The sequence below is a fragment of the Canis lupus genome, chromosome 30 (assembly GCF_011100685.1).
Source record: "Canis lupus familiaris isolate Mischka breed German Shepherd chromosome 30, alternate assembly UU_Cfam_GSD_1.0, whole genome shotgun sequence".
Lineage (NCBI taxonomy): Eukaryota > Metazoa > Chordata > Mammalia > Carnivora > Canidae > Canis > Canis lupus.
This window is the reverse complement of record NC_049251.1, coordinates 13,753,541-13,771,250: the sequence shown is the minus strand read 5'-3', so window position 1 is coordinate 13,771,250 and position 17,710 is coordinate 13,753,541. Positions and strand designations below refer to the sequence as shown.

At 37.2% G+C, this 17,710-nt stretch overlaps 1 protein-coding gene and 1 pseudogene across 1 annotated transcript; both read right to left on the bottom strand.

Annotated features, from left to right (window-relative positions):
* Positions 1-7,474: 7,474 nt before the first annotated feature.
* On the bottom strand, positions 7,475-16,178 carry LOC119877756 (monocarboxylate transporter 1-like). The gene is made up of 2 exons (XM_038581105.1): positions 16,077-16,178; positions 7,475-8,530 (listed from the first exon to the last, which is right to left on the bottom strand). The coding sequence occupies exons 1-2, from the start codon at positions 16,176-16,178 to the stop codon at positions 7,475-7,477; spliced, it is 1,158 nt and encodes a 385-aa protein (XP_038437033.1).
* A 33-nt stretch (positions 16,179-16,211) lies between these two features.
* Positions 16,212-16,763, bottom strand: LOC111093266 (annotated as a pseudogene).
* Positions 16,764-17,710: the final 947 nt, after the last annotated feature.

Below are 17,710 nucleotides of genomic sequence, written 5' to 3'. Positions count from 1 at the left end.
GCCCCAGTCCCTGTGGCAGGCTGAATAATGGTTCCCAAAAGACATCCTTGTATTAATCACTGAATCCTGCCAGTATTCTTTATGTGGCAAAAAAAAATGGACTTTGCTGATGTGATTAATTATGGGTCTTGAGGTGGGAAGATTATCCTCATCCTAAATGCAGTTGCCATGTCCCTGTAAGAAGCAGCAGGAAATTTGACACTCAGAAGAGAAGGCTACATGATTACAAAATGATGCAGCCACAAGCCTAGGGATGCCAGCAGAAGCTGGAGGAGGCGAGAGAGGGATTCTCTCCAAGAGCCTCTTGAGAGAGCATGGTCCTGCCTATGTGATGATTTTGGTCCAGGAAAAGTGATTTTGGACTTCTCGCCTCCAGAAATGGAGGGAAATAAATATTTGTTTTAAACCACCAAGTTTGTGGCAATTTGTAGAGCAGCCAAAGGAAACTACTAGAGTCCTCAATCTAGAAGATGACTTCCTGTACCTAGGGTTGAAATAGATGTCCCAAAGAGTTGGTCAGCCCCCTCTACTGTGGTTGGCAGAGCCAATCAATTGATAGAGAAAGAAGGGGGCATTTGACCCCCCAGCATAATACTATAAAAAACCCCTATAATTTAGACTTTGTCATTACCTCCAAATAATAAATACATAAAATAACTGGGATACACTTACACAATTTAAAGTAAACTTGAAATTTTATTTTTGTTTCCCTCTATTTGACCATATACCTAAAGTATACAATGGTTTAATATTAAAATACATATGCTATCATTATGTGGTGAATAGCAAAAATATATCTTGATTGAGTTAGAAGTGTTAATTTGTAAAATGAAAAAAATGTATAAACACTTCATAAACTTTGTAACACATTTTGGAACTATTCTTACATTTCATTATACTTGAAATTCCAGAACAAAGAAACAAACAAAAAATGTGGCCTAGACTTTTTTCACCTCTGAGAGGTCCTAGTAAGTGAGATGAAGAACTTTGATGAATTTACTAAATTTTTCTTTCCTCTTTTTTTTAACTAGGCCTACCAGAAAATACAGGACACCCAATTAAACTAGAATTACAGATAAATAGCTAGTAATTAAAAAAAATAGCTAGTAATTTTTTAGTATAAGTCCACATGCCATTCAATATTTGGTACTGCAAATCCTCTCTATTTTTTTTTTAAGATTTTATTTATTTATTCATGAGAGACACAGAAAGAGAGACAGAGACATAGACAGAGGGAGAAGCAGACTCCCTGCGGGAAGCCTGATGTTGGACTCTGTCCCAGGACCCTGAGATCATGACCTGAGCCGAAGGCAGATGCTCAACCACTGAGCCACTCAGGTACCCCAATCATCTCTATTTTGAAAGCTGTTGTTAACCATGCATTATTTAGGATTTGGGGGCATGTTTATGCTAAAAAGTTATTTATTGTTTATCTAAAATTCAAATTTAACTGGGTGCTCTGTATTTTTATTTGCACAATTGACAATCCTAATTTTGACTCTTAAGTCTATTATGCATTTTCCCATTCTTTTCCCTTCCCCAGAACCTCCACCTTTCCCCCTTAGTTTTCATTGGGACTAATTTACGTTTACTTAAAGCAAGGCTAAAACAAAATTTAACCCTTCACTGCTGGCCTAGGTTCCAAAGGCTTGCTGCATATAGAAGCAGAAGGAGAATGATGTGAGTCTTCTAAGATTTGGTCATAGGGCATAAATCTGGTCCACCATTAGAGGATTTCCCATTAGGTTACACAGAGTATTAGGCATGCTACTATTTATCATACAAATAGTAGATTGGATTAAGATGAAGACTTGTTTTTCCCTTTTGAACTCCTTCCCCATCACTCACAGGCCTTTGAATTTAGTACAGTAATTCTGGCCAGCAGTAAGTACATATTCCTGGTTCATTTTACATTCTTTCCCTATAATTTCTGGCACCTAGATGTATAGTGGAAGGGGCGGGGGCAGAAAGGATAATTTGTGTGGCCTGTATTAGAAACATGAGCAGTACAAATAAAGCAAGTCAAATAAATCACTAAGTTATTTGAGATTTAGTTTCTTCTTCTGAAGAAATAGAACACAAATCCTCATTCTACACATTCTATATCTCGCTTGTTATCATATTTATATCTTCTTAAGACATCTAACACTCTCCCTTTTGAATTAAAATTATTTGGGGAGACAGAGTCAGATTTGGATACTAGTACTTTTGCTTTCTAGTTGAGTGAACTTGGCAGGTTTTTAATTTCTTTTAAAGATTCTCAAGTGAAAACAGAGGGATAAACTAACAAGAATCACCTCATAAAGTTGTTAAGAAATTACATGAGAAAATATCTACAAAATGTTTCACATAGGGCCTCAATATAGTTTAATCAATCAATAAATGGTAACTATTTTTTTGGCCTTATGTGATATTATCAAGCCATACAATGCTGTATTCCCCAGACATGTCTCCTACAATAATGTGCACATATTAAGTGCTCAAAGCATATTAGCTGAATCAATGGACAAATGGATATAAGGTAATTTATATTAAAGTGCTGTGAAGTTGACAAAGTGTTATAGAATTTTAAGAGGTTAGTACTAATAGTAATAATTAATAAGTAATAATAGGTAACACCACTGAGTCTTTGATTCTGGCTCAGCTTTGAGAACTGCACTGCAAGAAATGTTTGATGCCTAACCTTTTTCATCAAAAAATTCAAAGAGAGAGATACTGTCTACAGAACAGCAACATCTACTGATCAACGGAAAATGTTTCATTCATTCCACTTTGCTCAATAAAAATTCCCTATCTTCCTCCAAAGACTTTTTACTAAATTTCTTTTACTGCACCTATATTAAGTTTTATTTAAATCTGACAGAGAAAAAAAATAAATAAATAAATAAATAAATCTGACAGAGACTGCCCCTTTACCCCCACAAAAATGGTTTTTGTTTGTCTCTCCCTCTCAGAGTGGGGTTCGGTGGGTCATAGCCAAGGTGGTAACCCCAGAGTCCTGAGGGATGCAAACTCCAAATTCCCTGAACTGCCTTTTGAGTGATGATGGCTCTTGGGTCTCCAGAAATCACTTGTCTCTACACTAGAAATAGAAGGGGAAGGTTAAAGGGTAGGAGGGTAGAAAATGAGCCCCCATTGCTGAGTCAACCTTCTTGAAAGAACTTTCCAAAGCTCTCTGCAATGAATTTTACCTACCCTGGGTGCACGAAGAAGCAGGGGAATGCCACTTTTAGCAGGACACATTGTTGCTTGAATGCAATTAGGGTTCTGTTACTCAGGAGAAAGAAGAGAATGGATATTAGGCAAATAATGAGCATTGTTTGCCATTGACCTCTCTACTTTTCCCTTTCATCTTCATCTTTTAAGTCCTGCTTTGTTACCCAATCAGCAACTCCTTGAATGCTCTATAACCTGAATAATTTCTTTCTGTGTGTGCCTTTTTCACTATTTCACAAATCCACTGCTTTCTCTTTTATGTTATCCACACACTCTTTTTTCAGTTCTTATATTGGTTGCTTACTCACCCTAAAGTTCTTTGTACATTTTATTTTTATTCAATTATCAACTTCTCATACTATCCACTATTTTCTTTCTCTGTTGTCCAGCTCTGCTCTTTGACTCCACAATCATTGACTTTATGCATTTTTCTACATTTAATCCAGATGCTTTCAGAGCCTTTGATCTTTTGTAATCTAGAAAACATTAGTTTGTAATATGATGTCTGGTATTTGCTTCAGAATAACTCAGTGTTGGAAGAGGGGGGAAAGTCAGTGGTGTACAAATGAAACAAGATTAGCCATCTGTAGGGGATCCCTGGTGGAGATCCCTCAGTGGTTGAGCGCTTGCCTTCGGCCCAGGGCATGATCCTGGAGTCCCTGGATCGAGTCCCACGTTGGGCTCCCTGCAAGGTGCCTGCTTCTCTCTCTGCCTGTGTCTCTGCCTCTCTTTCTCTCTCTTTCTGTGTGTCTCTTGTAATAAATAAATAAAATCTTAAAAAGAAAAAGATTAGCCGTCTGTTAAGATTATTGAAACTGGGTGATGAATATGTGGGGATACATTATATCATTACTTCTAATCTTGTGGATGTTTTACAAAGTATATAATAAAAATTAAAGAAAGAAATGATTGCTTGAATCTCGATTTTGCAGACTCTCAAAGTATAAAGTCATCCCCAAAATTTCTTCAGAAAATTTTGGGAGGCTTACACTGTGTTGGCCACTTCCACTTTGGGGATTTTTTTCTCACATTGGTGGCACTCTGCTATCCACATCTTCTCATATATAACTGTCTTTTCAGCAAATTACAAACACACATGCATATTCCTTTCACACAAAGTAATTTGAATAAGGTAGCCCTTATGAAGTGGTATTGGCCCTATGCAGGGTTTCTATCACATATTGCATAGGTATGTAAAATAATACCTTTCTCTTCTTTCCTTTGAGCTATGTGTGGCCTTTTAACTTAGTTTCCTTGAGATATAAACAGAAGTTTTGTGCAATTCCCTGCTCCTCTACCCTTGTTTTTTCCCCTGCTAATTGAAATACAGACCTAAATTTCAGAGCCTGGCCAGCCATCATGGACCGTGAGGCAAAGCTGTTAGATGGCAAAGTGACAGGGTAGAAAGAGCCTGGGTCCCAGAAAACCGGAGGCTACCATGTCAGGCCTGGACTGTCTTCCTTTGGTTTTGTTTATGAAGGCAAGGGGAGTAAACATCTATCTTATTTAAGCCATTGTTGTGTTATATGTGTTTTTTCTATTACGTGCTGCCAAACCTAATCCTATTTGATATACTTACCAAGGAATTTTCTTTTTTTTTTTTCTAAACAAGTGCATTTCCGAGCCTAAGAGAAATTCTATTGCCAGATATTAATAACTCTTTTCCTCCACCTTATTACACCTAATTCCTATAACCATTCCCAGGTCCAGTGATAGACCCTTTCTTCTCTCCTTGACTTGTTATTGTCTAAATACAAATGCATTGCAATGGTCATCTCTAAGTGGTTTAAATATTAATTTAAAAGAAGAATATGTTGACTCTTTCAGTTGTCTATTGTTGCTAACAATTCACTTCAAAACTTAGTAGCTGAAAATAGCAATGTGTCATTTTTTTTCTCACAAGTATGTGGGTTTACTGGGATCAATTGGATAGGTTCTTCTGTTCCACACAATATAGCTGAGGTTCCTCAGGGAGGTATATTCAGCTGGAAGATCTGTTGTGGCTGAAACGTTGACCATGGCTTCTTACCTTTAGGGCTTCCCTCCATCTGGCCTTGCATTATTTTGTTGTCTAGCCTAAGCATCTTCACAGCATAATGGCTGACATCCAAAAAGGGAGATTCTGAGGGGACAAGCCCTAAAGTGCAAGTACTTATTAAACTTCTCCTTTCATAATTCTTGCTAATTTCCAATTAATTTCAAACCTGCAGATGAGGAAACTGAGTACAGGGAGTTTTAATGATTTATCCAGAGTCATGGATTTGGTCAGTGGCAAAGTCAGGTTTTAAAACTGGTTATGCTGACTCCACACCATAAGATGCAATTATGGCTGGGACCGCAGAGTTTGGAACATGATTATTGTCTATTTTACATATGTAAGCTTTGGCTCTCCAATTATTTCCAATTAGAAAATCTAAAGGCAGCATATTATGCAGCTTTTCAGGGTAAAATCATGAGTGTGTTTTGAAATTTATAAAACATCGCACATCCAAAAAAAAAAAAAAATCACACAAATGCTAAAATGTGAGAGCTGCTTTATCTTAGTGTATCCTCCATAGTGCTGGCTGAGAGTTGCTGTGTTACACATTAGTTGCACACAGTGTGACTAAATGCTGTGTCCTCTGGAGCAAGGCTGGTGCATGGCTAACTTCTGGAGGGATGGGGGGCATGGGAGAAGGGCTATGTCTTTCTCATGTCAGTTGAATTTCCAGGCATCACTCTGCTTCCCTCAGAGTTCAGACTCACTCTTGCAACAAATGCAGAAAATATACAGAAACCCTTAGATGACCGGTTGAGTTTGCATGAAATCATCACCGTGTGTCATCACTAGCAAAGAAGTCTGAAGGGAACACATGGGGCACCTTTAGCATTTTTAATGATGTCCACTTCAGTTCATATGCCAAGGATGCAATGAATTCAAGTCAGTTGTCTTAGGAAATGCTTGGAGTCCAAAATGCACTGCAGTATAATTTATTTTGCAGGAATATCACAAAATGCTTCACAGGTAATTATGTTTGATGTAGAAAAACACAAATTCTGAATGTGAAAATTTGTTACGCAGGTTGCATTTAGAAAAGAGGTAGGTAAGGTTAAGGCAGATTGCAAAGACTAGGGAAATAAAATTTTCAAATAATAGGATTCTGAGAGTCTTGTTTAATTAAAGGAGTGATGGGGTAAGTTTTAAAAGGGCTTAAAAGTGAGAAGGGATTCCTGTAGGGAATCAGGTTCCTCGTGTCCTTTGGTGTAAAACCTACTAACTATACTTAATTAAAGTAAGGGTAATTACATTAACATATTTAATATCTTTTGTTTCTTGTGTACCACTTTGGTCGTCTGTGCAAAGTGACATGCCCTCCCCTGCCATCTCCTACTCTCTTTCATGCTTGCCCTACTCCAGCCACATTGGTGTCCTTGGTGTTCTTCACACACACCAGGCCCACTCCTGTTTCCTATGCCTGTAACATCTTTCCTTCAGCTGTATGCACAGCTAACTTTTTACCTCTTTCAAATCTTTGCTTAAATTTCACCTTCTCTATAAGGCCCTATTTAAAAGTGCACCCACCCCCAATCTCAGTATTTCCCAATATCTTTCATCTGCTCTGCTCTTTTTTAGATCAAAATCACCTTCTAATAGCATAGTTTACTGTCCACTTTATTGTTTAGCTCCATTTCTGCCTTGTCTGCCTAGAAAGCCCTACAATGGCTTGAAAGCTTTTCAAGTCTATTAAATGCTTATCTCAAGATTAAAAAAAAATTGGGGGGGGGGGGTACAAAATGGTGGTTTTATTAAAGCATGGGGACAGGACCCATGGGCAGAAAGAGCTGCACCTGGGTTGTGAGGGGTGGCTGATTATATACTTGGGAGTTGGGAGAGATCAGAAAAAGGAAGGTTTTCAAAAAAACTTTCCTATGCTAAAGAGGACCTACAAGATACTGGAGGCCTTGCCATAATCAAGTTAAGGTTGCTTTTCTCTCTAGCAAGACATTCACATTAAGACAGTTGGGAGCTCCCTGGAGGAATGTTACGTATATCCCACCCAGGAGAGGTAAGGTTGGGGGTATCAGCTCATGCTTGTCCTCAGCTAGCCTTCTGCCCCCTCATCAGTATGACTTCCACACAGATGTCCACTGGCTGTGGTGAGCAGCACTAACAGAACATGATTCAGTAGAATTTTTAAGGTATTTTTGGTTCAAAGCTCCTCTGGTTATCCATGATTCAGATGAGATGTTTCTTCTCTTTAGGGCCGCATGGGCCTCTCTATTCTATAGATTCTGCTGCTTTAATAACTTCTCTTGGCTTCTTCTCTTGCTGCTTCTCTGCTTTCTGCTCTTTTGCCACAAGTTGATAATTGATGCCCATGCTAATGAAGAGATAGATGCCTGCAATAATTAGGATCACGCCACATGCCCAGTAGGCGTATTTGTAGTCTCTATAGATGTCATTCAGACGACCTAAAAGTGGTGGCCCCAGGGGGACAGGACAGCATTCCACAATGGTCAGCAATCCCACGGCACTGGAGAACCTCTGGGATTCAATGAGGTCCATCAGTGTTTCAAATAACACCAAACTGAGCCATCCAAATGCAAATCCAAGGAAGCCCACATAGACACAGAACCCAGTGTAGCTAGAGGATAAAGGTGCTAGTAGATGACACACTCCACTTGCAACAATAGAAGCTGCAAAAAAATACTGAACTCGAGGTCTTATCCACTTGGTGTTGGCTACAAGTCCCATAGAAGGTCTGGCTATAATATTGAGAAAAGACAGAATAGAAAGAAGGAAGGCAGACTTCTCACTAGAGTAATGTTGACTCTTGGCATAACTATTAAGAAAGACTAAAGGAGTAGCCAGCCCAAAAACCATGATCACATTCCCAGAGAGGTATTGTAGAAAGCCTCTGTGGCTAAACAGGGATAAGTCCAACTGTTTCTCAACTGTTTGAAAAACCAATGGTTTCTCTTCTTTAGGGTTTCTGCCATTAAAGTCTGTATTTGTATCACCTGTTCCCTTTTTCTCGTCAGATTTTCCAGCTTCCTGAAGGGATACTTTAGACCTATCTTTCCCTGCACTGGTTGGTGGCAGCCCTATTGGTCGCATCAGGGCTCCAGCTACACAGCAGTTTAGTAGGAGGCCCCCAAGAATTAGAAAGCTTCCTCTCCAGCCAAAAATATCAAAGAGAGCCTGATTGAGGGGAGCCAGAGTAGAGGGGAACACAGGGCTGCCTGCCATGACCGGTCCATTAGCCAGTGGTCGCCTCTTATAGAAATACTTGCCAATAATGGTCAAAGCTGGATTCAAGTGGGAGGCAATGTACTAGGCTCTTGAGATAAGTTGATAAGCCCAAGACCTCCAATGAATCCAATGAATCCAATATACAAGTAAAGTTAAAGGTAACACAGAAGATGCTCAATAAATACTGGTTGAATAAACAGTAAAGCTCTCAATTGTGCAATGTCTATTCTTAAATAAGCCTTTTGTGACACCTTAATGTTTAGACTTCACATTGCCATGTGGTTATAATAGAGCATCATGCTTAATGTCATGAGAAATGAAGAGCGAGTTGTATGAAAAAAAAGAAATTGAAGAAAGGATCTGAACCAAAAGAAAGAGAATGTTGTTCTGAGATAATATAGTTAGGGAACAGATGCCCTAATGCCACAGTTCTAGTTCAGGATCTCCAAATAATAGTCCTAAAAATTGAGCTGGAAGAGACATAGGGCTAAGAATAACCAGTATGGTAGAGACATTTGATTTGTCTCACTTTCAAATTAATCCCTGTTTGAAAATTCTGACACAAAATCGTTCCTCAAGAAGATTCTTGCAAATATGGAATTACTAATTACTTTATATTTTTAAGGTTTAGTTAGCAATGAGTTTGCTGACTCCAAAACAGGAATTTTTCTAAAAGGTCCCATCTCATGTTCAAAAACTTCAGGTGGTTAGTACAAACTGGAATGCTAAGGTAAAAGTGATTCCTGGGCTATATTCAGCATTAAAATAAATGGCCATCAATATTGATGGCCAATGTCTGCCATGGGCTTGGAAGGTGGGAGTGTGACATTAATGCCTATATTTACCACCCTGGGCCTAAAAGATCTCTAAGTTATATCATGTTCTGTGAAAGACAATGTATTAAACATTAGCAAAAATTCTTACAGGAAATTTCAAGTGAATATATTAAGGATTATAACTAGCTGGAAGGCAAGCAGTGGAAATAAAGCATCACTGAAGAGAAAATTTAAGTTAGAACTGCCATGTTAATATATGGACTTATTCACATATATTACTTAATAAATGAAGCTTCTTTTTAAAATACATCTGAAAATTTTTCAGAAGATTTAAGGGATGTGTGTATGTGTGTGTGTGTGCGCACACGTGTGAGCATCTGCATCTGTGTGTTTCTTTTTTTTTACTTGTTTATTATCTGTGTCCCCAAGTAGGCTGTATGTTTCATAATGGTAGGAACCATATATAATTTGTTCATGAGTCCCTCAAACATAATAGGAAATTATTTTTTTTAAGATTTTATTTATTTATTCATGAGAGACACACACACAGAGAGAGAGAGAGACAGAGACACAGGCAGAGGGAGAAGCAGGCTTCATGTAGGAAGCCCAACGTGGGACTCCATCCCAGGTCTCCAGGATCACGCCCAGGGCTGAAGGTGGCGCTAAACTGCTGAGCCACCTGGGCTGCCCAATAGGAAATTATTAAATACATTTTAAATGCATAAGTTGAAATATGGCTGGTACTTGTGCAACATGACCCTAAGGACATCATAACATTTTGTTGGGAAAATAGTGACAAGAAAATCATCACTTTGATTCATTTTTTTTTGTTCCTCCTAAGAATTCTAGCATAATTGCAATTATAACAAATATTTTTATTAACAAACCATAAATCTGTTATCATAATAGTTACATTTTTCAGATTTTTACTGAGATATAGCAGCCATACATTATGCTGTGCCCTATTCCAACTATGTACAGCATCATTTGGGTCTTCAGTTTAAATATATCTATTTTAAATGCATATTTCTAAGTAATTACTTTCAGAAAGTAAGAAGTTAATCTAAACATTTGTTAACCCTATGGACAACTCCAAGTACAACTAAAAAATAGAATTTCTACTTGACAAATGTAGGGGGTAAAAACAAATAAAACAAAGTCTGCAAAGAAAACTACAAAAATACAAGGTACCTAGTAAGCCACACACATACAAAAAAAAGAAAAATAGAGAAGGCATAAAATAATAGAACTAAGATTAAATATATTTATTATGACACTTACCTGTGAGTTAAACTTGGCTCTCAATAGCAGATGCAAAAAAAAAAAAAAAAAAAGAGATGGAAGCAAAAGTCACAATAATAATATCAAAGTAGAACTCAAGGAGAAAAAAAAGCATTGAATGGGACAGTAGGTAATTCACTTGATAAAATTCATTGTGAAGGGATAACAACAATAAATCTCCATGCACATAAAATACAGCAAGAAAAATATTATAAATAATTTGACATCAAAAACCACTATAGTGAGGTGCTTCAGCTAAGTACTTTGACAAATTAAGACACAAAGTAAATAAGCACAAATGCTTGTTAACAATATAAATTTATACTCACAGATAGAAAATACATATGTTGTCAAACGTGGGAAATGTTTATAAAACTTAATCATATTCAAAGCCATGAGAAAACCCTCAATTTAAATAAAAATGGAAACTAGATGGGCCAGTTTACATCTTTTTACCAAATATCCACAAAACTAAAAATTAAGATTCCGTTGAATAGCAATTTAGTTAAAGAGGGAATAAAAATGCAATTAAAATGTCTTTAGAAAATAATTAAAAAGAGAATCCTATATATCAAAATTTCTAGGATAGTCCAAAATACATATTCAAAAGTAAACTTATATCCCTATGGGTTATCATTTAAGAAAGATAAATGAATGAGATACCATCTTATTTGAGAAGCTAGAAAGTTTTAAAGAAGGCAGCCGTAAGGAAGGCAAGAAAAGAAAAACTAATGGATTCACAAATAGAAAAAATATAAAGTGAAGAGATAAATATGTAGAGTTTTTTAATGGACATATCTAGAAAATATAGTTATTAAAAAGAAGGAATGTAAGCAGATATCAACAAAGGGATGGATATGTAGAGGCTTTTTAAACTTGAAAGCAATATATAAAATTACAACTGGAGATCTATTGGATTGCTTGATCATTTTAAAAAATGGGAATGGCAAAAGCTTAAGCATATTAGAAGGCAAAGTGGGAAAATTCTTTGTACCTGATATGCCAGAAAAAAGATGGTATCCTTAACTTCAAAGAAAGCATGACAAATTATTAAGAAAATGGTAGTACTTCACTGGAAAAACACCAAACAATGTATAAAAACATATCTAACCTCATTAGAAACAAAGAAATGGAAATTAATATAACAAGAACTATATATCACTAAACAATTTGATGGGTTTTTAAAATTACAGTGTCTAGTCTAGTAAGGAGTGTAATAAAATGTGTACAATATAGTTATTAAATTAGTTGAGAATCTAAAACTTCATACATATGCTAAGTAGGAATAATAGCATGGAAAAAGAATTGGATGGAAATACAACATACAATAAAACTCATCCCCTGGCTGTTAGAAATTATGTTTTTGTTTCAGTTTTCCTAGTTTTCCAAATGTGAAACAAAATTGTCCAAAATGTAACATAAAATTACCCCAATTTTAAGCCTAAATAGGTAATTAATGTATATAATTTATGTATTGGTCAATAAAAAAGGCAGCATAAAAATGTGTCACTATATGATCTCAGGTATACAAACAAAAAGTTATGAAAAATAATAAAAAGTAGCACTGAAAATTTGAACAATGATTTTTTTCTGGATCACTGGATTAAGTGATATTTTTTCTCCTTTACATTTTTGCTAACTCTATTTTTTCTTACAAGCATGAATTACTTTCACATTCAGAGAAAGAGTTCAAATTTAAAATATTAATGGGGATGAAATGTATTCAGTTGTAATAATATGGTTTATAAATTTGAGGGTGGTACTTCTGTAATTTGAGTTATGCCTATATGCTTTTCCTCTATTAAGAAAACTAACAGGAACTTCTTTTGTGGGATCATGTAAGTGTGAATGGGATTTAAGAGGCTTGATTAAATAGACATGACTTACCTGTATAATAAAACAGTAATTAAATAATTATGCTCTGATTAGATTTAGTGTTCAAATGCACTAATACAATAACCTTTCTAGATACATCTTTGTTTATCCAAGGGGTTATGTTTTGTCAGTCTATTTGGTTAAATCAATGTAAAATTCCTATCCCAATCCTGTTGGGTTTGATAGGAGATCAATCTGCTCTTCAATGGATAGCCTTGGGAAAATTTCCAGGATAAGGGAAAGAGCTTGAAGCACTACAGTTAACTTTTATATGATTGTGATGCTATAAAGCTAAATGATAACTCTGTAATGGGCTGGGTTTGTTCAAGAGTAGAATAGCCATTAAAACCTTATTATCTTTATATGTGGGGCTTCTCTGCCTCCGCTTCAGAAGATTCTGCTTGGGTATTATCACTGGGTTGTTACCACCAAAAATAATAATGATGAAAGACCTGGGGCTTAAGCTATCATGGTAACAGTTAAAAGAAATGAAGATTTTTGTGAAGGATATTTTTGTGTGTATGTGTCCAAATGTGTGCCTATTTTTTATTAGATTGATTGACTTTTTATTATCGAATTATAGTGATTGTTTATATGACTTGAATACAAGCTTTTTTTTTTTTTTTTGTCAGATACACATATCACAGATATTTTCTCCCAGTCAATGGACGGCCTTTTTGTTCTCTAGATAACATCATGTTATCTTATCTAATAAATCTTGATAACGTTATGTTATCTTATCTAATAAATCTTTGCCTACTTTAGGGTTATGAAGTTTTCCTCTAGGAAGTTTAAGTTTTAGCTTTTACATTTAGGTCTGGTTCATGTCAAATTAAATTTTGTGTATAATGTGAAACTGGAATGAGGCTCATTAATTTCAATAGGGATACCCAGTTGCTTTAGCACATTTGTTTAAAAGACTTTTTCCTTCATTGAATTGAATTGACACCTTTCCAAAAATTATTTGATTATACATGTATGATCTACTTATGGAATCTCTATTCTATTCCATTGATCTGTAGGTGTATTTTTATATCAATACAATGTTATCATGACTGTTGTCATGAATTACTGCCATATTATATGTCTTGAAATCAGGCAATGTACATCCTCCAATTTTGTTCTTATTCAGGATTTTGACTATTTTAAATACATTTCCTTTCCATATCAATTTTAGAATTAGTTCATCAACAAAAAGACTACTAAAAATTTGAGATTTCATTAAATACATTGATTAATCTGGGGAAAATGAACACTTTAACAGTTTGAGTCTTCCATTGTTTTAAAATGATTTATCATTCTGCTCTGCTTATTTAGATATTCTTTTAGTGTTAATTAAACATTGTTGAATTATTTTCTTTTTTACATGATTCAATAGTTATGACCAATCTTTCCTTGTAAAAACAAAATGCCCCTTTCAAAACTACATTGTGATGTGATACAGGCTTTTTTGTTTTTGATACAGCTCTAGAAAATAGTCGGCACCAAATGCACATAAAAAAAGTTTTAAGAGTTACTAAAAATGCAGACTAATAATTTCTCAATGCAGCTTAGAGGTTGAGAACAGGATGCTAAGAGTTAATGAATCTTCCAAATACAGGCAGTCCCTAATGTATAGAGCATTTCCCAAATATAAATGGCCACCCCATCAGGCTCACAGGAGCAGCAGAAACTCCTCTCCTGCTTCTCCCAGTGACTATACTACCAGACACTCTAAACCCATTTCTGTGGCTCCAAGGAGGGAAAGATGGGAAGAAAAGAGAGGCAAAGCATCTGTCTCCCCTGCACAGAGGCTTTTCCTACAGTTCATGTTTGCTGCCATTCCCACATTTGCCTCCCTGTCTCCACCCAAGTTACCTGCCAGTGGACGGAACTAGAGAGCTCTTCTCACTGTGTGAACATTGAGGGCAGGGAGGAAGCCACAGGGGCCAGCACTACCAGGCCTGAGTTCCTGGCAATCCAATTTGGAATTCACAAATCATTTTCTTGCATATTAAAAAACAAAACAAAACATAATCACAAATGGCAGTTCATTTCTACCATTAGAACGTTGCATTCATTGTTAAGCAAGTTAGTGTGTTTGGGCTTACACCCCAGGCACCATTTATGACACTCTTTAATGGGGAAAATGCTCTGAATTCCAAACAACTTTCTTATATATGGCCATTTGAAGGATGGAGACAGGAAGTACTTGAGAATGTAGCATGGAATGAGTTTCTTGACTCCCGAGTGAACAGGGCAGTTGAAAGGGGGGAAATTGTTTTTGGTTAACAAAGCCATGTGCAGATCCCTTCAATGGGCCACATGTAAGAGGTGGAGCTCAGCAGATAACTCCTGAAGGCACTTAAGTGTCTAGGGCCACTATGAGTGTGACTAAACAGCATTGTTTCTTTTCAAAATTTTAACAACGATGTAGGTATTTTTAGCACCTGGCATTAGCTTTGTAGGCACTCATACCAATAGCTACCCCACCCAAACCCCGTCCTCTGTTAACTGGTGGTCCAACTTGAGTAAAATATAAGAACTGAAGTATAAGAGACCTTTAGGGGATAGCTGGGAGAAATTTTTGCCTGATGACTTAAAACAACATGATTGGCCAGCCCACTATCTTTCCTGGCAAGAATCGTGGAATTGGCCATTTGAGACTTTGTTGTCAAACTACTTAATCTTCTGGCCTAAGGTCTCCAGGTCTCTTCTGGAAACTGAATATGGTTCAGAGGTTTTGCAAAGTTTTATAAAGAGCAGTTAAGCAAACTTTTCTTTCTCTTTGCTGTACCAGAGCAAATGACTTTTTCCTAGAAAGGTGTCAGAAACATATCAGTCACCAGTCACTTATGTAAAGCTGGTATTTTAGAATAGCTCTTTAGATATTATTGAAAATTCAAACCTAAGAATGCAAGGTTCTGGAGCATCTCTTCTTTCCCCTGTCAACAGGAATAAAGTAAGATTGATAAAGGATTTAAATAAGCCTATTATCTGGATGCACGTGGACAGAGTTTTAAAGTTGCTTAAGTCATGGGGCCTTCCAAATAGGAAGAACTGTGACTTGTGAAAGGAGCTGTCCACATCCTTGGTGATGGGCAAAGGCCTCTCCTGGAGGCTGATGAGAAGAAAAAGGGAATAATTCCCAGCAAAATGAACCTGTGAATGGAAGGCAGAGATTCCTCCATAAGATCTAGCCAAGCTTTTAGATGGCAGCAATGGAGTACCTCAGAGGATCTGGGCACAAAATCTTTCCATAAAGCTGAGACTGAGAATGACTTTTAGTTTTTTTGTCAACAGCTGTTGAGGACAAGCAACTGAGGTGTCTCAAGAAGAGTGCAGAGCAACACATTTGGGGCCAACTGGAAAGGAGGTACTGGGAGCCAGTAGCTGTAGCCCTGGGGTCAGAAACCATGCCTGGGGAATGATGTGACCCTCAATCCCCACCATTAGTGTTTTGACTCCCTCCTGTATATGACAGCAACAGAAAGGTAGTTTTTTATTTTCTTGCCAAGGCTTTATACTCTGTTAGTAGTGAATCCTGGACCCCAGGTCAGCCAGCCAAGCTCTGGTGCAATGAGGCTGTAAGCAGTCCTCCATCACCAGGCTGCACTGTGGCCTTGCACCTCCTGCCCTCACACCTCTCATAGAGTCTTGTCACATCTGCAGTTTACAAGGGAGTGGGCACACAGGAAGTCACATTTTATCCCTACCAGGACATGTCTCTTGGCAGCGGTCTGGTCGGTGGGATCCTTCACAACTCTGTGATGGCAATGGGGCCTAAACAGAGCACCTACAGATACACAACCCACCATCTCCCCACCTGGCTCCTTTGGGCTAAAAAAAAACTATGTTTGAAATCCTACCTCTCTAGAGTTTTGTTTGGCTACAAAGGAAGCAGCCCTCTCTTTGTAAAGAGAGATACTGGATTTGCCTCCAGACAGGTTCAGGACTTTGCTGTGAGGAGATGATGGGCCCAACCCGGGCTTATGACTATTACCTATGGACCTGGGCATGGGCTGCTGGATGAGGCCTGCTTCTCCAGGGCTGCCCTTTTCACCCAGCTCTTCTCTGCATGAGGTGCTCATTGCAGTTTTAAGGGCTGATTTGGGGTCTCCTCCTTCACACAAGAACATGTGATCCTTGGGTTTATTTGGGTGTGCCAAAGGTAAAGTGGCAGTGACTGGGGACCCAAATATATTACCAGGTGGGTTCAGATGCTGAATCTGCATAGGCATCAAAGGTACCACTTCCTTTCCCCTTTGGGGGATTGGTCCTTTTAGATATGTTCTAAGTGAGGCTCTTCAGTTGGTCTAAAAAAATTAGGTGCCATCCTTTTGGGCCTGCTCAAAGGATCAGCTTCCAAAAAGATTGCTCACCTCTCCTACCAAGGACTTCATGGCTGGAGCCAACTAGACCCTCTCTGGACCCTGGAACATGTCACCTATGGATGGGGGCACCTCCTCCAAACCTTGTTAAATGCATTTGGCCTTAGTTCTAACTTGATTTTCCAATTGTTTGTTGTTAATATATAGAAATACAATTACTTTTACTATATTGACCTTTTATTCTGCAACCTTGTTAAATTCTCTTGATTTTCCTAGCAGGCTTTTCTTTCTTTCTTTCTTTCTTTCTTTCTTTCTTTCTTTCTTTCTTTCTTTCTTTCTTTCTTTCTTTTTCTTTCTTTTTTTTTCAATATTTCTTAGTATTTTCTATGTAGACAATTAAGGGGAGCAGATTTTGCCACCCCAGATATGCCTTGGGCATAAGAATTGTTTTAGGCTTATTATTTTAAAGAAAGTGCAGACACAAGAAGAACCTCTGAAAACAGAGTAGAAGTCACCCTTTTGTAAGAGACATTTATATTTATTAGGGAACCTCTATGTATAAAGGTGTCTCTTCAGTCTCTGTACAAGGAATAGAAAGATGACTAAATCTTCAGAAACTTACCAATGGAGAAGGGAAGGATTTAGATCTCCACAGCAACCACACTCTTACTTGTTACTATGCTTTTCCTGGCAACCCCTCAATTAACAGGCCTCCCTTCATATCACCCCCCCTCCCAACATCTTTCTTTTGTAGTTAGCTGAAGATGGTATTTAAGGTGTTAGCTAAAGCCATTTGGGGGAATTACTCAGTTTTCCATGTATATAGAAAGTAAGTGTATATAGAAGGTACACCTGTTATTAAACTTGTTTGTTTTTCTCCTATTAATCTCTTTTGATACAGGGGATCTCAGCTAAGAACCAAAGAAGGTAAAGAAAAATTATTTGTCCTTCCTAACAACTATCATATAATTTATGAATAAGGAAAATTTTACTTCTATCCTTCTATGTTTTGTCTTTTT

What these genes read in the sequence shown, in the direction of transcription:
- LOC119877756 (XM_038581105.1), bottom strand. Translation starts at nt 16,178, where the DNA reads ATGGTGGGTTGTGTATCTGTAGGTGCTCTGTTTAGGCCCCATTGCCAT. An exon ending in CTGCCAAGAGACATGTCCTG is followed by an intron (nt 8,531 to 16,076) that starts GTAGGGATAAAA and finishes TCAAGAGCCTAG; the next exon opens with TACATTGCCTCCCACTTGAA.